The following is a 24,002-nucleotide window of genomic DNA, read 5'->3' on the forward strand; positions in this document are numbered from 1 at the left end:
TACTCCAAGGATCAAGCATTATAGTGAACTTTTCTCTTACTGCTGTTTTGAGGGGCAGTCTTGTTTTAGGCAAATGAGCTTGGAGCTACGTCTCAAAGGTCCTGTATTTTGGCTATTTTGACCTCTATGGAGTGACTTGCTAACATGGACTTAGTAAAAACGTGTCAATTTCATTTTAAAAAAAACACATTGGTTTTGTCATACGAGTGTCCAGAAAGCCCCTCTGACAGCTACTTCTGTTTGACCCAGTTTTGTACCCGCTTTATCCATATTTGGCTAAGACTGCCCCCTTTCTTCTAATTGGTTGGCTCTGTGTAGATGACCCACTTGTGAGAGCACACGTGTTTGTTATGTTGACAGCGCTAGCTCGGGAGTGGAAAGGGAAGGGGGAGAGCTTCGCTAGTGACGTAGATTAGCTTGAGAGATTCAAACGACCTGATTTCAGGCCTCTCGGCAGAAAAACATCTGAAAGTCAGGAATGCATGTACGATTTTAACCATAGAGACAATATTTCATCCCAAATACTAGAAAAAGTTGGTCTGGCAAAGTATGTCTTTAAAAAGCAAGCGCGAAATGCAAAGCACACACGAGCCCCCATTAAAATAGTAAAAGCATGTATTGTCTTTTCACTCATGGAGGCAGCATTTCACCACTGAGCTGCCGAATTACACTTGGCAATTAGTGTAGCGGATCAGGATCAGTGCATGTGGTGCATGCAGTGGCAGCATGTCATCAAACACAAATCAAAAGAAATCAAATCAAGTTAATTTCTTATCGAAGGCCCCCATTCCTGAGATTGGCTGGAGACTATTTCAGGGTGTACCCCGCCTCTCATCCATAGTCAGATGGAATAGGTTCCAGCACGTCCACGGCCTTAGTGAGGATAAGCAGTATGGAAAATGGATGGATGGATGGAAGGCCTATATAGTGGTTAGCGTGTCTAAAAAAATAGATTCACGAGGCGGACCTCCGCATTACACTTTGCCTTTAGTCAATAAAGTTAACAAGTGGTTTAACTGCTATTTATGTTAAATGTTTGCAGTTATCAGATTATTTTACCACTTGTAGTCTGTATGTACACTTAAGGTGTTACGATGGTGTCAGGTCATTTCTGGTCAACAGGCATCATCCAACAGTTTTGACGAGCAATTTAACTGACAAGATCGTCCAGTAGAAATTATGGCGTTTGTCCAAAATGTCTAGTTAAGAGGTCAGGGTAAGACTCGCAAGTCAGCAAGCTGAGTCAGAGGCGTCCATACATTACTGTAGCCACTGATTCCATATATGGAAAGCTATCTGTGTAGCGCAGCACAAGCCTTGTAACTTGAGCCCTCAGATGGGACATCAGGTCATACATCACTCCAGCTGGTAATGTAACCCCAAGCAAAGTGACTATGTCCTGTATCTCTGCAGTTCTGTTTCCGTGGTGCACACGTCATGATGTTACACCACCTTTCTACAGTGTGCTACGCTCGTTTAGCACGACAACAACAAAAAAACCACCAAAAAACGCAATTTGTTATGTTGCATTGTCTGTTACTATGGGTCATATTGGTCTATAATTGTCTTTTCAGTATATACTGTATGCCTTCATTTTATGTCCAAGAACCACAAAAGAGTAAGTGTCTACCTATTTAATTCATTCATCTGAGCTTGCATGTCAATATTTTGTCTTGTGTAAACACGTTCACAAAGATTTAAGGCAAATTTATACAAAAAGCTTTTACGTTAGGACTAGACTAATTTCCATTAACACAAGCATGTAATTTTTGCTTCAACAAAGAGTAACTAACATCTTCCTATAGTTTCAAAGCTTTTGAGTTTAGGTGGGGTGGAGGAGGATTATTTTTTTCATGAAACTCAGTTAAAAGAAATGTTGCGATTTTCGGCCTGTCCAATCAAGGGTCGCCACAGCAAGTTACTCGCATGATTTGCTTGTCAGTTTTTAAGCCGGATGCCCGTCATGATGCAATCCATCCATTTCTTGTTTAGAACGTATTACATTTCATAATACATTAGTTTGTTGATGTGTCAACTGCTTGCGCCACCGGCAAGGATCTGCACACTAATTGACAAGTGTAATTCAGCTGCTTGGTTATGTATTGCTGCCACCACGAGTTGAAATACAATCCTCGCTTTTATCTCGGGGGTCTCGAATGAGCTATTTAGCCATACCCTAGCTTTGCCACTAGTCGCAATGGTAACAAGAGCCGTGTTGACACACCCGGCAATAGAGGGGAGCGGAATAAGCAGTGGCTCATTTGCAATGGATCTGACCACCCCCTCAAAACCAGCTCATTTCAACGAGGCTCTAAAAAGAGTGAAAAGTGTTGGTGGTCCTGTATTATGCTAATGTAGCATATCTTACCCCACCCCTCTCTACTGCTGGGTGTGCCGACACTAGAATAGCTTTCGTAACCATAACAACAAGGGGCGGAGCTACTTGTCCAGGCCGGGTCTAAAATACAACCTGCAAACAACATCTGCCATATTTTTTAATGAACTTGGAGAGACTACTGAGCCAGTCGTTGCTTTACTTCCTCTTTGTCACAGACACAATAATGCCAATAGGAAAGGACTTCTACAGTGCATTTGTGCCCTTGTTTATTTACACAGAGTGAATCCCAGACTATTTGCGCTTCACTATTCACTAGGGCTGGAGTGATTATCTGAATAACCCAAATAATTTCATTACAAAAAAAGGTTGAACACTTGGTCCTACTACTCTACCGACCGTATTTTAATGCTGGTCATTATGGTGGTACTTGGTGGAAAAAGTTTGAGAACCACTGCCTTAATTTATTTTCATTTGTCATTCCCAACTTCTATTCATGACCAATATGTGCGTAAACGTTTAATATTTCAGTCTTTACCCCAATGTCATCAAATGTACATGTTCTGAAATGATCACACTAAGCTATACAGGTACAGCTCAATAAATTAGAATATGGTAGAAAAGTTTTTTATTTTACTTGTCATACATTATATAGATTCATTAAACGTGGGAAAATACTTTTGAGTGGGAAAATGATTGCCTAATTTCTATGTTAAAATTTATTTCTTGATTGTTTGTTACATAATATTATAGTTATAGGTTCTCGAGATGGTGATGTATGTCATCTCCATGAGTTTCACTTATTTAATGGAACTACCTAACAAAATTAAGCTTTTGACACAATTCAAATTTATGCAGGTATGCATGTACCTGTACAGGCATGTTTTCCTTCAGTAATGTTTTTGGAATGCAGCCTGTGTGCATGTCACTCCTCCGGTGGCCTCAAAGTGGATTACCAAACGAAGGTTGACAATTTGACATACGCCCGAGACCAACCACAGGACTCTTTCCACCCGCTGAGAGCAGCTTTCACTCCTAACCAGCTCCACCGAGGGCTGTGCACTCGCTCATCTCCTCGTCTGCGTGTCTATTTGTTTGCTCAACCTAGCAGAATGTGAAGGTGCAGGGGCCTTCACGTGAGGTGAAAAACGATTAACAAATTGTCCACTCTTTAGCAGATAAATGCGGGCTGTTAAGCCGTGTAGAGATGCATCCATTTTTCAGCAGGAAGCTCGCGCACTGAGACGCCGAGGTGAAGGGATATTCTTCCACCTGGGTGGGTGTTAGAGTGTTGCCTGCACGACTGCTGAGCCGGCAGTTGCATTACTTGTTTCTTGCCACATACACAATAAAGCCACAGTAATATAATGCCGCCATTAGTAAAGGACTTCTACAGTACAATGGTGCCGCTTTTTTATTTACACTCTACAGTGAATCCCCGCCTATTCACGGTTCACTATTCACTAGGGCTGCAATGATTAGCTGAATAACCCAAATAATTCCATTACAAAAAAAAAGGTTGAAGCAAAAACTCTGCCTCAAAGCTTTGCAGGGATCTTTTTCCCAAACGGACTAATGTTACTGTAGTTGCAGGCACCACTCCGTGTTGAAATAAGTTGGAGTGAGGGCAGTAAGACAGGAGGAGAGTCCGTAAAAGACACAGAATATAAGTTTGGGATAATTTTATACTTAAAAAAGAAGATAAAGTGCAATGTGTATCACAACAGCATCGCTACAATGGCCAACAAACAAGGCAACGTATCAATGTTAGCTCATTTAATAGCCAACCATCGCTGATTAGAACGTAATGCCCCCACAAGTGATCAAAAATAGACACAGCCGCGCTTTCAATTGTTTTGCTGAACAAACGGGAAGAAAACAAACACATAACAAGCATATTATTGACAAGCTGCAGTTGACCACAATTCATGTTTAGTAACTCGATACACAGACTGGCTAACGGATTAGCCAGTTAAGAGTCAGCCAACTTTACACGCTTATTCGCCAACGCCCACATCACTCACCAAGCCAGTCCCCGTCTCTGAAAGCCATACACCCAAGTCACAGATACTACAGTAGAATGTGAGGATGGTGAACTCAAGTGGACAAAAATAACACCTGCACCTCACATGTACATTATTCTGTTTAATAATGCTAAATTAATATTTATCTGAATACACGCATAAGCGATGGGATAATCAATAAAATATGCGTTACTAAAAATATTTGATAGCTTCAACCTGCAGCCCTACTGTTCACAAACTCACCTGATCATGCTTTTTACTGTGGAACATATCCTCAGCCACTATGGTGAAATATACATTTAGGACATAAAAAAACAGTGTGGAGTGTCATTGAGGAATGAAAGTTTGCTGATAGTGATATAATGGCAATTGTGCAAATGATGCAGAGTCCTCAAGCAATTTAGTAGAGTTTAAACTGACTAATAGTGCAATGATCTGGTAAAGTGACGATTGTGCAAATGGTTCTCAAACGAGTAGCAAGTAGTAAACAGACAATTATGCTATCTGTGGATTCAGTGGTGGAAGAAAAAAAAACACAAACATCCTTGGGGTAAAACAATCATACCCACTGATAATGTGGCTGTATTATGCTACAATAGCAACATTATATGATCTAACAAGGTTTATTGGTCTCCTAATATGAAACATTGTTTGAGTCTACAACCAGGTTGCGACTAGCAGAGACGCTATTGCTTCAATCTCAGTTAGTTTGCAGTGTAAAGAACAAGAGCTGTGAGCTACTGTACATCCATAAAAACCTTCACTTTGGCAGCCTTATTCTGGTAGTTTATTGATGAGCCTTGGAATTCATCCAAAATGGCCAATTCAGACCAAAATGGCAGACTTTAATGCCATGCTCCGACTCACATTAAGATAGTGTAGGCAAGAAAAGCTTGGCAACTTATCTTTACCCACCTGCTTCGCATATCTTCTTCAAATAGGGGCTCATTTGGTCAAATTCCCGAGGAGGAGTTTGTCAAAGTACGAGCCCTGAAATTCACCCAAAATAGCTGCTTCAAATCAAAATGTGTGACCTTCGGGAATATCATCAAACTTCGTCCACAGTAAAGGCCAGAGATAGGGACGGGTACCGGAATCGGTACTTTTTTTCGGTACTGACCGAATTTCTATTATTTATACATTATTATTTGTAAACTATTATATCGTTACTGTATTCATTTTTTTACTCCATCCTCTTTTGCTCATTTATTTTAAAACTTTTTTTATATTTGTCAAAGTGCATAGATTGAAAAATAAACAATTTTAAAAAATATTTAGATTTTATTATTGAACAAATGAACATTTATTACCACATAAACAGACAGAAGTATCGAAAATTGGTACTGTTGAGTACTGGTATCAATTCCCAGGTACCGGGAATCGGTAGTGTACCTGTTCAAATGTGAAAGGTACCCATTCCTAAGCGTAGCCCAACAAAAGCTGGGCAATTTAGCATTGTCCAAACAACTTTTTATTGGGGTTCAATTTGGGCATAGGTCCTTGAGGCTTTTTTGTGCGTTTTGTCATGACAGACGATAGATTAGATTAGAATAGATAGAGAGAGATAGATAGAGATAGATAGAGATAGATAGATAGATAGACAGATAGATACAAACCCACCTAATTTCATGTTGATCAGTAAAACTAGTGTGTGGGGTTCATTCTTTTTCTAACTTTCCAGGTGACTCTACTGAGTGAATTTTGGTGGGGTTGTGTACGGTACCCCTAAAATACATTTTCACCAGGACTAGTCAGAATTCAGGCATGTTGAGGCCTCCCAAAAGGAGATTTATTTCTCGAAATAATAATAAACAGTGATTCCAAGAGGGACCGCCTGGTGCTCAGTCCCTTAATATTTAAACCAGTCAATCAAGGATTTACTTACATTCCCATCACGTATTTGCAGTACATACAGGTTCAACAAAGACGCCCCCTCCCCCCCCACCCCCACCCACACACACACAAACAAACAGTTGATGTGTCAGTCAAAGGGTCTATCAATGTCGTTCCTCGGGCAGAGGCGCCAAAGAAGACAAACAAGACATCTGGGGCTGTGAGTGCAGCTGTGACTGGGCCATGGAAGATGATGCCAGAGCCACTAACAACTTTGGATGGGAAGCTGGAAGCCTTATTAGAACCTTGTGTCACCCTTGATGGCAAACATGAGACGGTTCAGAGTATTGAGAGAGAGAGAGAGAGAGAGAGAGAGAGAGAAAGAGAGATTGCGAGAGAGAGAGAGACAGACACACAGAGAAAGAGAGGTGTATCACCAGCTGGCAGAGTGACCTCGGCCCTCTGGCTGCTTCGGTGCACCATCCACCATGGCTGGCTGTCGGTCGAGATCATCTCTGCTGGGGACAGCAAAGAACCCCCAGGATCTCCATGTGAACAAATGAGGGTGCAAAGGTCTTGACCTGGGTGGGAATAACCTTGAAACGGTATCCTGAACACATCTTGAACCGAGATGGGGACCATATAATGGAAATTCGCATCCTACAGATCTCTGACGAGAATATTACATAGGAAACACTGAGCCTGACATGTCACAAGGCAAGTAAGTGTCGCTTAATGCACCTGAATTAAATACATCTTAAAGTTTAGATCAGCTTTTCCCAAACTTAGATTTGGGACCAAATATGGGTTGAACAGGAAGATCAGCCGTTCTCGAACTTGGGTTGACGAAAAACTACTCAAATGTGAAGATCACCCTATGCCAAATTTAAAAAAAAATGGATCAAACCAGAAGGCCAGCCCTTCACAAACTTACATTAGGTTTGTGACCAAAATGGGGAAAACATGACTGGCATTTCCTATACTTTGGTTTGAGACTCATATATATATATATATATATATATATATATATATATATAGATATAGATATATATATATTTTTTTTTTTTTTTTTTTTTTTTGGTGCACAAACCAATGTTTACCGAAACTTTAAGGCAAGATTCGACAGAACGCCGGCATGTTTATGTACAACCGTTAGTGCTAGTTATAGAAAAACGCTTGATTTCAGTTTTTGCTGCTGAGGATGGCCCAACCAGTTATTAGGTTTAGGGGACCATTACTTTTTCCACACAGGGCCAGGTAACTTTGAATAGTTGTTTTTTTTTCTTAATAAATGAAATCATCATTTAAAAACAACATTTTTAATTCACTTAGGTTATTTATTTGTCTGATATTTACATTTGTTTGATCTTAAAGTGGAGAAACTACGCAAAAATATAACAATTTGAGAAAGGGGCGAATACATGTTTTAATTTGTTTACGCAAATTGGAGCTCTTATAGTGGGGCCTCCCATCTTTTTGAGTGATGTCAGTTTTGTGTGGGTTTTCTCCTGAAAACTTTGGTTTAATTATAAATGTTTTACAATTTCAGGGGCATTCGACTACCACAGATTCACTGCAAATGACAATTATGTTCATTGTAATGCTCGGACTCTGGAGTTTGATAGCAATGCATCCAACAATGTGGACCAAATGCCAATGGCTAATCCCGCTTTGGTTAGAGCCGATGGACCGGGAAGATGCCAATGTGTACTTCATGCTCCTCATACATCATGGGTTTTCACTAATCCTGTAGCTTTATTCTTCTATGCAGCAATCAAACCAAGTTATGGGTTGACCACATCACTTAACTTCAGTGTTCCTTACTTTTGTAAATGTGTTCCACCGCTATCACAGGTTACAGTTACAGTATACACACTCTCAACTCTCAAAACATCTCAAATGTTACGCTGTTAATTGGACCATAGTGTGGCACTTGGCGCAGCAGCAAGATTAAAAACTGCTGCGTCAGCACCAACCTAGACTTTTCTTAACCTACCTTAAAAAGTTGAAATCATTCTACCTGATGAGGTTTTACTGCTAATACTATCATATCGTAGAGTAGTGGTTAACACAGCTGACTTGCATGCATCTGACGTGGGATTTATTTCTCCTCACTGATGAAAAATGTATGAATATTTTATTGATGTATATTTTATTTATACATGGGTCATTTTCATATAATTTGATCAATAATGTTAACGACATGGCTCACTGAATTACCTTCTAAAAATCAATACATTTTATTGATATGAGTATTTGCATTTGCATGTTATCCATCAAAATGTCAAAACTGTTTCAAAGAAAAAAATATTCTTTAATAGCTTTCTTTTAATACAACATGTCTTTACCATTAGGTGTCTGAAATTAAGTTTCATGATTTGCAACATCTTATCTGAAGATGTTAAATCCATATTGGGACACAGAATGTTTCTCCTATTGCTTAGTATGCCTTTTCCATGAAAACTGTCTAACACAAATGTATCTGAGTGTCTTCAGAGTTTGTCACTCAAGCTCTCTTTGCCATTAATGCCAGGATGAGACAGCCATTTTGCATTCACACAACAGCATCTTATTTCTAAGATATGAATTCAGTTCAGTTAGCCCTTGGTAAAGTATAGTTTTTTGGGGGTACATTTTTTATTTATTTATCATTATTATCTATCATTTATTCTTATTTAAAGGTTCATTTTGCACTGAAAAAACATTGTTTGTTAAAAAGTAGTGCAATAAAAATAAAGATTTTTCTTTAACATGAGGAATAATTGTGATTACAATATTGATGAAAACGATTGTGATTATTATTTTGCCCATAATCATGCAGCCCTAGGTTAAATGAGTAGTAGGGATCATTTATTCACTTGTATCCGCAGAGTTTGAACAGTAACACGTTCAAGTAACACCACAGCCATGATATATACATGTAAAAATACATGGAATATCTACAGTATATAGCTATTGACTGGCGACCAATCTAGGGTCCGGTCCATCTTTTACCCATAGTCAACAGGTTCCAGCCCCTGCAGGGATATAGATACAGAAATGCAATGTAGATACTGCATGGAAAATAGGTCTTTGTTCTATTTATGTCTATATTGACTGATGATCAATCCAGGGAATTCCACCTTTTGCCCAGAGTCAAAGGCGATAGACCCCAAGCCCTAGCCATGATATCAAAATAATAATAATAATAATAATAATAATAATAATGTAAAATGGATCTATATTTTATTTCTATATCTATAATGACTGGTGACCAATTTGCAACAAGTCAGAGTGGAATGATAACCAACCCCTGCCATGACACAAATGCAAAATAGATGTAGAAAATCCATCAATCCATCCATTTTCCATACCGGTTATCCTCACTAGGGTCGCGGGGATGCTGGAGCCTATCCCAGCTAACTCTGGGTGAGAGCAGAGTTACGCCCTGAACTGGTCGCCAGCCAATCGCAGGGCACATATAAACAAACATTCATTCGCACTCACATTCACACTTACGGACAATTTTGAGTCCTCAGTTAACCTACCATGCATGTTTTTTGGGATGTGGGAGGAAACTGGAGTACCCAGAGAAAACCCACTCAGGCACGGGGAGAACATGCAAACTTCACACAGGCGGGGCCGGATTCCTCAGAAATGTGAGGCAGACCTGCTAACCAGTCGTCCACCAATCATTGTTTTTCTATATTCTTTACTCTCACTCCCAGTCAGTGACAGAAAACACTTTAAATTGCTGCTACTGGTCTATAAATGGTTTAGGTTCTGAATACATTAAAGAAATGCTTATTGAATATAAACCTAGTAGGGCTCTGCGATCTACAGACTCAGGTCAGATAGTGGAGCCCATAGTCCAAAGCAAACATGGTGAAGCAGCATTTAGCTGTTATGCAGCACACAAAGCTAAAGCTGCCAACAGAAGTCCAGGTTAAAAACTATTCTTTTTTTTTTTTTCCTCATGATTACGATTGAGCTCTTTTAAAGCATTTAAAGTCATCTTTTTCTTGCAATGCATGTTCTTTTATTAATTTTAGTATGCTGTCTTTTATTTTTGTATTTTTAAATGTTGTTTGGTCTTTGTTTTTAAATGCTTTTAATCATGTAAAGCACAACGTGTATGTGCAATGTGTGTACAACCATGTGTATAAAATGCGCTATATAAATAAAGCTACCTTGCGTTGGTTTCAATGTCTATACTGACTGGTGACCACTCAAGGGTACTCCACCTTTCACCCATAGTCAGCTGGGATAGGCTCCAGCGCCTGCCATGACATACAGATATTGAAATACATTATAGATATGGAACATGAAATAACTATACATCTATGATTGGTGACTAATCCAAGGTACAGTCAACCTTTCGCCTTGAATCAGGTTATATAAACCCCAGCCCAAGCCGTTATATAGATTTGTTGAAATACAATATAGCTGTAGAAATAGAATAAAGAGCTGTCTTTTATATCTATAGTGACTAGAGGCTAGTCCAGGATGTATGGTAGTCTACCTTTGGCCAACAGTCACCCTCGATAAATCCCAGCTTCCTTGCAACCCAGAACAGGAGGGAATGATCAATAACCACATTTTATGTTCCTTGTTCTTAAATTGAAAGGGGTGCGCCTCAAAGAGTGCCTGACCAATCAAGGGGGTTTTGAAGAGTGTAGATCTGTTTGGGAGTTTATTCCGCAAGAGCAGACAGTGAATTCTATCCAGCCCTGTGGCTAGGCCAGACCATAGTAGCTGAGAAGGATGCTGTGCACCCTGCTGACCCGCCCTGCAAAATGAGAGAGTGCTGCAGTGACGTGGCCGCTCCTAATTGCTACCAAACACATTACAGAGAAGGGCCTGGGAGGGGGGTGGGTGGACTACCACTGCTGCCCAGCACTCCTACTGCCTCATCAATTTTTCTGGCCAAAATTGCAGGGTGGCAGGGGAAGCGCGCCTGTAAATATGACAAAGAAATGTCAAGGTCCTCATTGAGCTAGATGGGACTTGAGGGAGGAACGTCTCTTTACATCAGTGCAAACAATGACAGCTGCTGGACAGCTGGTGTAAGTAAGGCAGTAGGGAAAGCTGGGATGTAGGTAGGTAGGAGAAGGCATTTTGATGACAGAGACACTTTGGAAATCACATCAGTATATTACCAAGTACATTAAGAGCACTGAGTGCAGACCTCTGCCAAGGCTCAGACAACTAAAATATTTCCATTTTGTCTGCTTGGATCCAGAAGAAACCCAATTTTCGTTATTAAGATCCCATATAAACACCACAAACGGCAAGCTGATCCTGTGAAATTTGAAGCGACATGATCTTTGTAATCTGTTAAATCAGATTTTTTTTTTTTCAGTGAAATCTAAATTAGGCCCTGCGATTGACTGCCGATTAGGCCTGGGCACTGCCTCTCGCCCCAAAGTCAGCTTGGATAGACTTCAGATCAATGAAGATAAAAACTTTAGAAAATGGATGTACGGAAATTTAAATTCTTTAATCTGGATCAGCTCTGGGTAGAACCTGGTTTGAGATTACAGCGTCCAAGTCTGCATACATTGCAATTATTCTTCAAAATCAAGTATTAAGTATCAACAGTGGTTAGCATGTCTGCCTCACAGTCAGGATATCCGCGTTTCATTCTCCAATGGAACATCTCCCAGGCAATCTTAATACTATACTGTACTGTAATATCCATCCATCCATTTTCTATAGCGCTTTTCCTCATTAGGATCAAGGGTGAGCTGGAGCGTATCCCAGCTGACATTGGATAAGAGGCGGCGTGCACCCTGAAATGGTTGACGGCCAATCACAAGGCAGATATAGACAAATAAGCATTCACACACACGTCTTTGGACAATTTTGAGTCTTTCGAGAACCTACCATGCATGCTTTTGCAATATGGGAGGAATCCAGAGAAAACCCATGGAAACTCCACACGGTTACTCACTGGAGATTCAAACCTGGATCTCCTGATTTTGAGGCAGACATGCTCACCAATACACATTGTGCTGCTCCTGTGCACAATTTCGAGTCTTCAATGAACCTAAATCCATGTTTTGGTAATGTGGGAGGAAACCGGAGTAACCAGAGAAAAGCCACACAAGCATGGGGAAAACATACCAACTCCATACAGGAAGGCCAGCGCAAGGCAGTTTCATCTAGCATTTCATACAGAAGGCAACTCAATGTTCTTTACAAGATTAAAAGCATTGAAAAACAAAGAGCATTTCATTCACAAGGTAACCCAATGTGCTCTACAAGATTAAAAGCATTTAAAAACAAAGAGCAGAAATATAGAACAGATTGCTAAAATTACTAAAACATACAGTGCAAGACAAAGATTAAAACATTAAATTAAAAATACTTTAGATCTCAAACTTAAGCATGAGAGAAAAGAATAGTTTTTAATCTTTAATCTAGTTTCTAAGAGCAGCGATTCAAACCCCGAACAGAACATCAGAGCTGTGAGGCAATCGAGCAATCGAACGACTAGTTCACCATGTTGCCCTACCATAACATCAGATTTAGTTTTTGAACACGTACCTGTCTGTTCCTTTCATCCATTATCCTGGTGATCTGTATCTTCTTCCGCCCCATGTCTCCTCCTTGTCCTTTTTCCCGTCTCTTCACTTCACTTCACTTCACTGACGATATCGGACAAATGAAAACACGCGCGCACACACGCGCGCACACACACACACGCACACACACACACACTTTGCGTCCACCGTTCTCCTAGCACATTGTGCAAGTCCTTCTTCTGATATGCGCACTTTCACTGGTCTCCACGCACCATATGCTCTTCAGCAGTCACCCAGCACAATCTACAAAAAAAAAAGACAAAAAAGACGGCCATAGTGAGTGAGCAAGAGAGAGAGAGAGAGAGAGAGGGAACAGTTAACATGACACTCGGTAATGTCTCCTTAGGCACTTCAAAGCACAAGAGTCTTCTGTTCTCAATGTCATTCCGAGTATGAGACCCACATGTCTGGGGCCTTATCTCCTCATGTGAGCCACAGCTGAAGTCAATGAAAGACAGCCTGTGACAGCAGGGCACATTTACAGACTATTACATCGCCATTTAAAAAAACAGCAACAACAAAAATCAGTAAACAGGTGAGCCAAAATATTATGTCAATTTTCACATTAATATCACATAACAACCATCCATCAATCTTTCGTTTGGGGTTGTTTATGAGTTAATTGGCAAATACGGCAGCAGTGCAAAAACTAGCACCAAATCCATCCATCCATTTGAGCCGCTTCTCCTCACTAGGGTCACGGGCGCGCTGGAGCCTATCCCAGCTATCATCGGGCAGGAGGCGGGGTACACCCTGAACTGGTTGCCAGCCAATCGCAGGGCACATACAAACAAACAACCATTCGCACTCACATTCACACCTACGGGCAATTTAGAGTCTCCAATTAATGCATGTTTTTGGGCTGTGGGAGGAAACCGGAGTGCCCGGAGAAAACCCACGCAGGCACGGGGAGAACATGCAAACTGCACACAGGCGGGACCGGGGATTGAACCCTGGTCCTCAGAACTGTGAGGCTGACGCTCTAACCAGTCATCCACCGTGCCTAGCACCAAATCGTCACTTTTAATTTTATACAGTACAAAATTCATACAACAGGGTTGTACGACCCAGAATTCGACAACAAAATGTTTTCCCTCTTTTGGGGGGGTTACTTTAATATTTTTTATTTAATTGCATTTTTTTTTTTAATTCATGCAATTACAGTAAATGTCAAAAGTCCAGGTAATAAGACAAAAACTGGCATACAGTAAATTGGTGGTTACCTGAATAGGCTTTATTTAGTAGGAGTGGTATGAAAACGGCACTGTAATTAGCTGAATGCAGACATATTTGGTGGTTATTTGAAAAAGCTTCATTTAGGATTAGGATTTTGTACAAAATTTTTTTACTAATTAGTAATAAATTTGACATACTTTGGAGGGGCTACTTGAACAAAATCTTTTTTTAGTTAGTAGGAATGGTACTAAAAAAAGAATTGTAATTAGTAGAAAACTGGTATGAATTGGTGGTTACTTGAAAATGCTAGTAAGTGTATTAAGACTACAACAAATATTTGAAACATGAAAAACATGACTCAAAAGTCAAAATCTTGCTTGACTTGACTGGGGTCGACCAAGTGGCTACCTAGCTAACTAGAGAGCGCTTATGCTCCGCATGCAAACAGAGAGTGGTGACATCGTATTGATCTTCCCAAGCTGACCACGATGCCAACTTTGTTCTTAAGATGATTAAGACAGCGCCCAGTCCCAGGCTAACATCGGTACAAGTCGCCTGGGGTGCAAGGGAGATCATGGGGGTGAAAAAGGTTGGAGTATATGCATATAAATATATATTCCCACTTATCCGTGTAACCTGGCCACTGTTCCCTTGGGAACAACCATGTCTTTCCTGTTTAGGGTTGGGCATCAAGAACCGATTGGAACCAGGACTAACGTTCCAGTTTCCCGGAACCGTTCAAATTTAAAACTTTCGGTTCCCGGTTTCGATGCCTAGTCCTCCAGCCGCGAAGAGGACGAGGCGAAAAGCAATGAAGAAGCCCCGTAAACCAACGAAGAAGAACAGGCACGATGAAGTGCTTGTGCCCAATAGCAGCGGCAGCGAACAAATGTGTGTCTTAACTTTGTGCAAATTAATGTTCAGTCGCCTCAGTGCAACACTTGGAATAAGATAACCGTAATTTCTCGTGTTTAATGCGCATTTTTTCCCCCCCCAAAAAATTGTCAAAAGTCAATAGTGTGCATTATACATAGGTATAGGGGGAAATGAAAAAGACTTTCCCATTTTATAAATGTATGCCGCCATCTAGAGGTTATGAACATGCTGTACACTTTCGTTGCAATATGCCACCGCCCCCTAGAGGTTATGAAAAAGCTGTACACTTTCATTCTAGTATGCCACCTAGAGGTTATGAAAAAAGTGTAGCCTTCACTTTCATTTCAATGTGACAGGGGTACATATGACTGCATATATGTACAATTGTGCTCATAAATTTACATACCCAGGCAGAATTTGTGAAATATTGTTTTTTGTTTTTTTAAAATACGACTGATGACTGAACAACAACCATCATTAATTTCTTTATGGTTATGTTTTGTTTAATGATAATGCTTTTCTGAAATGCTTGACAGTTTAATTTGAATCCCATTAAAATTAAATTAAATGTGTGCGTCATGTTTTCTTTAAAAGAATTGTACCCATCTTACAAATTCTGCCTGGGTAATCAAACATGCGCACAACTGTGTGTTTTCTCATAAATAAAAGTAGGTCTTTAAATTTCAAAATAAGAGCAAGTAAATAAAAACAACGTTTTATGTGTTCTAATAAAGTGCTTAACTTCAGAATAATTCTTTGAAAAAACTAACAAAATACAGATAATACTTCATGTTTTGATCATATGGGTAGACGCAAAATCATGCACTGTAAAAATGCATTACACATAGGTAGAAGGGTTTTCCAGAATTTTGAGGTCAACTTTGGGGGGGCGTATTATACATGGGTGCGCATTATACACGAGAAATTACGGCATATTTTCAAAGGAGTTTTTCCCAATGTGTAGCGCCTGACTCGCTCTGAGCCTCAGCCTACACCGCGCGGAGCTTCAGTGAAGTCAACTCAGTCAACTGGGTGAATGAAACAATAAAATACATCTATGCCAACATTGAGACAGCTAACAAGGTAAACGGTTGCTTGCACTTTTGCACTGATGGTTTTAGCGTTTATTTTAGTCTTCAAACCAACGTAAGCGCCGATGACAAAAACAAACAAAAAAAAGCTTAACTTTGGGCTAAAATTTCACCGTAGCAACTTTACATCACAATTAATTCACATAAACGTTGTCTCACAGTATCACAAACACTAACCTTGTGCCTCATCGGTGGGTAGGCAAAGGAATCAGCGTTTTTTTTGGCTCCATCCATTTAAAAAATCTAAATCAAAAACAATCACAGATGCCGTGTGAATATATAATATTGATTCAAATATTTAAGTTTTATCTGAAATATTAATTAATGAATATTAAGTCAATTGGGTTAGTTCCACACACATTGCCTTTTAGTTCATAGGTTTGACATTGATACTGGTTATAAAGAACCTCGAGTCAAATGTTCATTTTAGTCTATGCTGCAGGCTGCTAAGAAAATGGATGTTCATAATTTGGACACCCTTTATTTAAACCATGGAAACTTTTTTGACCCTGCCCCCTAAAAGCATCGGAATCGAGAATCATTTGGAACCGGAATCAAACTACAGAAGCCGAATCAGAACCGGAATCGCTCAAATTCAATGTTGCCCAACCCTAGGCCTGCTTCCCTGAAAGAAGAATTATATCCCCAGATCAATCACTTATGGCGAGCAGATAAAAATGTCTAAAACAACTACATTCCCCCTTATGGGTGCAAATGTAAAAGGGTTAATGACTGCAACAATTAGACGAATTTAGCAGTCATGAAACAAGCTTTCCCGGAGAGAATTGGCAGTGTCAATAAAAATGACCGCTTTTCAGCGGTACACAGTAATTATGGCTTAAAGATGAACTGATATTATGGTGTCTAGCCTTCTGGATCGTGGCAAACCTGACTGAGATCACTCTGCTAAGCGGTCACAAATGTCAGTATAAGAAAGGACAGGAAAATGTGTGAACTTGGTCTTGATCTAAAACTGGGTTCCTGAAAAGTTTACTGGTCTGCCGAGTAAAATGCTATAAGCTCCAGGGTTTCCTCAGTTTATGATGGAATTATGTTCCTACTGTAGCAACATAAACGAATTTTTTAAGTAATTCAGAATGCACAATAGTCAAAAACTAACCTACACTAACGCACTAGTGAATTCAAAATTACAGTGAAACATTTGTATTACAAATACGTACGGACCATAAATATGAAATAATCCAATGAAAATCAGTAGACAAAAAAACAGCACATACAATGGTAACAGAGCGTCCCTACTTGTGCCACATGACTTAAACCGTGTTGCAAACTAGTTCATTGTGCGCCGTTCATATCCTCGAATTGTCGTGATTACAGTCATAAAATATAAAACAATCCAATGAAAAACCGAGCATGCCTTCTTGTGCTGCATAACCATTAGGGTTGCAAGGAAAAATAACATCACACCGCTAGGCCCTATATAAATAAAAAATTGGACCGATAACAAGAGCAGTCTCATACGGCGTGCTGGTCGCCAACGGCCAGCCAGACGGCTGCTATTGCATTGACTTGTGACAGTCATGGATATTTTGACCAAAATTCTTCGCCTAAAACACCTTAAGTAGTCAATATCCGCAGTAAATTAATACATCATCACCAGCTGAAATTACGATCATCCAGTGACTGAGTTCGTACCTATGACACTCACGGCCGTTTACGTCCTTTGGAGCGCAGCTCTCGGTAAGACCCAGCGGACTTGCTTAGTAGCTCAAGCCGACAGAGGAGCAAGCGGGGGCGGTTTGGCCGCATGCAGAGGTGCGGTTGTCTTAGTGGGCTGTATCGGTTTGGAGAAGCAGCAAGTTATCGGTTAACGGCATCGGAGGAAAAAACAGTTATTGTGCATCCCGAGTAACCATGTATTTTGATGTCTCCGTGCAAACTAGTTCATAAACTCAAAACGTCATATGTTGAGAAACCTTGGACACCCCGTACCCCTTTTTTGGTGTGCTGGTCGCAGCAGTAGACTACAGTATCTGTAGCTACAAACCTAATTGGTCAAAACCGTCAGTATCACAATGCAAACACTCCATGTAGGTCTGTGGCAGTACGATACCACTTGGCATTTTATTCTGAGCCCAATTGACTGCAAAATACAAGTTCTATTTAGTGATTTGGCTCAGATCTCTGTGAGATCAAGGCAAGGAGGACAGCGACAAAAACTACAAGACACTAAACAACGCAGGTGACAATGACTAAAAGACACAACATTGAATCAGATGCAGCATGTCAGGGGGCGCCGGGGCGGAGCCGGCTTACAGTGTAAAGGATTCCATATAAGCAAGAATATCCTTAAATGAGGCTATTAGCCAATAACGTGTGTAGAGGTTCGTTTCCAAGGAAATCACTGGCTAATCCAGCATAGTCAGGTGAGCTTGGTTTTATTGTCATATCACAGACAAGATTTGATGATTAACATTGAACTTATTGTATCTGAGTACTGGTATAGAGTTAACCACTGTAAAAAAGTTAAATCAATTCTGAAAATCTCATACCTACGTTGTGTACATTAGGTTTGTGCACTAGCCTAAAGGAACAAAGTTTTTTTCAAGTTACCACCCAAATATGTAAAATCTATCTTATACAAAAGCTCAATAAAATAAGCTTTTTCAAGTAACCACCAAATGTTAGTTTTCGATTGATTTCAATGCATTTTCCTACAGAATGAGCAAAGTTCTTTCATGACCCTCCCTCCCTGAAATACAACAACTACAATGCTAATTAGTGCTTTTTTTTTTTTGTACAAAATCCAAACGAATAAAGCTTTTTTAGGTTAAAAAACAAATCTGACTAGTTAAACAAAGCTTCTCCAACAACCTACCAAAATATGTTAAATGTACAACTCAATAGTCGTTTTTTTTCCCCCGAGAAGATCCTAATAAATAAAGCCTTTTAAAGTAACCATCAAATATATATATTTTTAACCAATTAGCATGTCCTTTTCATACTAATACATACATTTACAAATCAGCCACATCCAAAATCCTACAACATAAACAATACTTATTTGCATATTAGGGATGGTCAAGCAGCAAAATAAACGATACAATAATCAATTTATTGGGACCAGGGAATCTATCCCTGAATGTTCTAAACCCCTGTTTGTATGTCAGTGATGTAGGACACTTCAGGTTCTGGTTCTGTGCCTGACAGCTGTCTTTAGCTTAGCTTTAGGTTTGTTCGGCGTGTGCAATAAATTGAGAGTGTACACCTGCTGTCTGAATTCCCTCTCAGCTTGTCATTTCACATCTGTGTAAGAGAAATGTCATGGCAGTGTCCATTATGCCTCCAGACCTGAGCTGTCCCGCTGTGACAGCCAGGATAATGATGAGCACATGCTTGCAAACTGGATTTGCGGGTATCGCTATTCTTGTGTTTGGCATTTGGCTAGATTTCCTTGATCAGCTACAGGAAGAAAATAATTGGTTAACTGACTGATCTTTACATGCAGCAAGCAAACTATCCATCCATCCATCCATTTTCTGAACCGCTTCTCCTCACTAGGGTCGCGGGCGTGCTGGAGCCTATTCCAGCTATCATCGGGCAGGAGGCGGGGTACACCCTGAACTGGTTGCCAGCCAATCGCAGGGCACATACAAACAAACAACCATTCGCACTCACATTCACACCTACGGGCAATTTAGAGTCTCCAATTAATCCATGTTTTTGGGATGTGGGAGGAAACCGGAGTGCCCGGAGAAAACCCACACAGGCACAGGGAGAACATGCAAACTCCACAGAGGCGGGGCCGGGGATTGAACACGGGTCCTCAGAACTGTGAGGCAGACGCTCTAACCAGTCGGCCACCGTGCCAGCACGCAAACTAAAATACCTTAATTATACTTGTTCTCGTGGTGGAATACAAGTATGGTAATGTCTGAAAACAACTGTAGGGATAAATTTGCTAACTTGGCTATCAATTTACTCATCACCAGTCTGGTTTCGCGCTATATACTAATCTAAGCTATTTGCAACTGATAGGAACCAAGTCCTTACTGTATGTATAATATGTGGGTGCAACTCATATGCCGGTATACTCAAGAGACCAAATTTTGCAGTACAGTGATAGGGACTGAGCCCTGCAGCAAATAGTTTTTGAAAAGTTGAGTAATTGTTGCCCCCCGCCTTGAAAATGTTTAAAATTGCCAATATAAATAGTTATTTACTTTAGACCAATTAATATTTAGACAGGGCTGTTGCGAATAGGATAGCTTTTCAATCAATGAAAGAGGGTAGCTTTGCTTAAAAAAAAAAAGTTTAAAAAATAAATTAAAAATAGGTGAGTTTGCGCAATAGCAAACCACCAATAGGTGGGGCTTTTCTGCAATTAAATAGTGCCTAAACAAAAACTGTTTTAGCAGGGAGGCTGGCTACAGATGACTTCTTTATCCAGTAAACTACAGCTGTTTTGGCAGAATCAACAGAACAAAACAGGCCCTTTTAACCTGCGTTTCCCAAACTTTTTCAGCTCATGACCCAAATGTACTGCTTTAAAGGTCAGGTCCCCTTCCATCAGAATCCATTTTTTTCTACTGTTTCATGCATAACATACGGTAGGTCAAAATGATGGTTTAAGGAAAAATCGTTTAAGTTTCTATGTGATTTGTTGATTGAATGCAAAAGTCAATAAACGGCATAAGGCTAGCAAAACGGGTGGATTTGAAATCGCAGACAGTGTGACGTACTTTTGTTAATCAAGATTCAACTACCCACCCACCCACACAACTCAGCTGAACGTCCAAACCGCATTTCCGGGTCTTAAGCGAGTTGCAGCTGCTGCATATATACAGTGGGTACGGAAAGGTTTCAGACCCCCTTAAATTTTTCACGCTTTGTTATATTGCAGCCATTTGTTAAAATCATTTAAGTTCATTTTTTCCCTCAATGTACACACAGTACTCCATATTGACAGAAAAAAAACGGAATTGTTGAAATTTTTACAATTTATTAAAAAAAAAAAACTGAAATATCACACAGCCAGAAGTATTCAGACCCTTTGCTGTGACACTCATATATTTAACGCGGGTGGGGTACATTTCTTCTGATCAAGATGGTTCTACACCTTCATTGGAGTCCAGCTGTATTTGATTAAGTAACCCTAACCCAAGGACCTCTGTACTAGAATAAATTCTACATGGAAAGAAGTCTTGGGACACATATCTTAATCATTTAGGGGTAGACTTTAAATGTCAGAATCCAATTTCAAGGCAATTTTAATTCTAAATTAGGTCACCACCGTAGGAACAGAACTATATCATAAACCGCGGACTCCAAGACCTGGAAAGTGGCACAGTTTGGGTGGGATATTTTGGACAAGTATCAAAGAGTATCGCATGGTGGGGGCTATAGCAGCAGATTTGTCTAAAATGTGTCTGTGGGCTGTGGGGGGGAGTTTGAAGCCATTCCTGGGAGGGAAATAAGAAGTGTGGCCAGAGCCTGACTCATGTTACAGCAGGGATTCCAACTGCTTATCCTCACAATCCAATTGCAGGCCTCGGGTAGACAAGATTCCACTTCCTGCCCATCCACTTCCTGTTATTCTTCTGCACGTCTGCATGTTCTCTGCAGTCAAAGGAGAAAGCTGGAGAGGAGGAAAGGGAGGGACCACCTCAGGGACACCCTTCCCATCTGAGCACCATTGTGATGATTAGTCCGAGACTAAACAACCACAGAGGGGCTCATCTCTGGTGGCTACACTTTGTGGGCTTATTATGTTTACTGGAAGGTTCATTAAACTGGCTAGACAACTTGCACACCCTTACAATTGGTCGGCGGAGACCTTTCCTTGTTTGTTTGTTTTTATTCCCAACCACTCCACTGGTTAAATAAGAATGAATCACAGACATACATTAGCATCATGCTGGAGGATGCATGTTCACCCAGTTAGAAATCCATCCAGTTTCTATGCCTCTTAATCTCAGGAGCATGGGTGAGCTGAAGCCTATCCCACCCACACCTATGGCCAATTTATAATCTTCAATGAACCCAACAGCATGTTTTTGGAAGGTTGGCAAAAACAGGAGTACCCGGACAAACCAAATAAAGATTCAAAAGCAGATGTCAATGCTTGAGCCAGACATACGAACCACTTGTCCTACCATGCTGCTTAGTTGAACTCAATTCAATTTTCTGTAACACTCATTAGGGACGCGAGTGACCTGAAGCCTATCCCAGCTGACTAGGCATGAGGCGGGGTACACCCGGCCAATCGCAGGGCACACATAAACAAATATTCATTCACATTCACACCTATGGACAATTTAGAGTCTTCAACGAACAAAACTTGCTTGGTTTGGGATTGTGGAAGGAAGCCAAAGTACCCAGAGAAAATCCATGAAGCCTGGTTTCGAACCCAGAACATCAGAAGAATGTAGCAGACATGCTAAGCAATAGTACACCGTGCTGCTTGTTCACACAGCTATCCATGTGGTAAGGCTGCAAAAGTGTCACCACTGGGTAGTTGGACTAACCTAAATATACACCTTTACCAATTTGTTTCAATGGAGCCTTGACACCCATGCGGGAGGAAACAACCCTCCCCCCACCCCTTTTTTTTTCTTGGCTTTCATCGGGAGTTGTTGTATCTGTAAATGGGGCTGTTGGCCTGAGGGAAGCGGAGGCGAGCCAGCCCTTTTGTGCCACATATCACCCTTCTCCTCTTTTACTCTCCTACTACCACCCCTTTTTTGTGAGCTTATCTCTCTCTCCAGTGGTGAAATGGAAGGATTGTGGCCCCTGCAGCATCACTAGTGTTAATGTCTCCTGATGATAATCTGGGATAGGGGCTGATCCCTCAACAACAAACAACCCTTCCCAGTGCTTCTTTTCCAGATGTGATTTCACTCTTTGTCTCGCAGGGCAGGGAGCCTTCTCTGTCTTTCTTTGGATGAGCTAATGTTATATCTATATCACTTGCACTGCGGTTTCCAAAGCAACTAATGAGACATAATTAATAAGTGCCATCATGGTAGTGCAAAGAGCAGAAATAAGTGAAAAGGGTCACGCTGACTGAAAAATGTAGAGGGCGATAGAGCCTTAAATTAAAATCTCAGATTTTTTTTTCACAAAAACCTGATTTGCCAGATTAATTCGCCTATAGAAAAAGCAATTTAAAATTATATTATTCAAAATAATTTTATTTTCTTGTTTTTGTTCTGCTATCACTGAACAAGCTTTGAAGCTTTTTTCCCCAGCATCAAATTCTCTAATACAGAAAGAATATAAATTTGAATATATTTCCTCTTGGAAAAATGTAAACGATTAACAATTGAAAGCTGGAATTTTCAGTTTGAAAAAAACAACACTTTTTGTCATATAGGTTTAAACTGGGCAACATGGTGTACGACTGGTTAAGCCATCTGCCTCACAGTTCTGAGGACCCAGGTTTAAATCCGGCCCGTCTGTGTGGAGTTTGCATGTTCTCCCCGTGCCTGCGTGGGTTTTCTCCGGGTACCCCGGTTTCCTCCCACAAACCAAAAACATGCATGGTAGGTTAATTGAAGACCCTAAATTGCCCGTAGGTGTGAACGTGAGTGCGAATGGTTGTTTGTTATATGTGCCCTGCGATTGGCTGGGGATCAGTTCGGGATGTACCCCGCCTCTCGCCCGAAGATAGTTGGGATAGGCTCCAGAACGCCCGCGACCCTTGTGAGGATAAGTGGTAAAGAAAATGGATGGATGGATGTTTAAACTGTATCTATGACCCGAATTAGACAGCTCTCTACTTAAAATGAAGGATAAACATATATAATGTATAACGCTTGTGTCCCACACGCGGACGGCTGCATATTGCTGGCCTTGGAAAACCACCACCATCATCTGACCCGACAACCCAGGGTCGTCTGTGACGTCACCATTCTCCCTGGGTCATCGGGTCAGTTGATCACCTCTTATATATTAAATTGATTGTACATTCCAAAAAATACAATATCAAACCGGCAACATTTTGTGTAACACTGGGGCTCGCAGTGCACTCTGAGTGAGGCAGCTGCAGGCGAGTGGGACGCAGGTCTCTTCCCCGTTCGTCCATCGGATCATTGCGGGCGTCTGGCCGACCGAGGAGCACTCTGAGGCGGCCAGTAGA

The 24,002-nt window shown here is 40.7% G+C and overlaps 1 protein-coding gene across 8 annotated transcripts in view; it reads right to left on the reverse strand.

The window, feature by feature from the left end:
- mef2aa (myocyte enhancer factor 2aa) overlaps positions 1–24,002 on the reverse strand; it is a 115,314-nt gene that overhangs the window by 69,130 nt on the left and 22,182 nt on the right. For 7 of the 8 annotated variants that reach the window (XM_061774156.1, XM_061774151.1, XM_061774150.1 and 4 more), the window contains exon 2: positions 12,721–13,001. The exons of the other annotated variant lie outside the window; for it this stretch is intronic. In XM_061774156.1, coding sequence (XP_061630140.1) covers positions 12,721–12,774 — 54 coding nt within the window. In that variant the 5' untranslated portion in view covers positions 12,775–13,001. The remainder of the gene's footprint in view (positions 1–12,720; positions 13,002–24,002) is intronic. 8 annotated transcript variants of the gene reach the window in all.

The sequence above is a fragment of the Phyllopteryx taeniolatus genome, chromosome 5 (genome assembly GCF_024500385.1).
Source record: "Phyllopteryx taeniolatus isolate TA_2022b chromosome 5, UOR_Ptae_1.2, whole genome shotgun sequence".
In the NCBI taxonomy this organism is placed as follows: domain Eukaryota; kingdom Metazoa; phylum Chordata; class Actinopteri; order Syngnathiformes; family Syngnathidae; genus Phyllopteryx; species Phyllopteryx taeniolatus.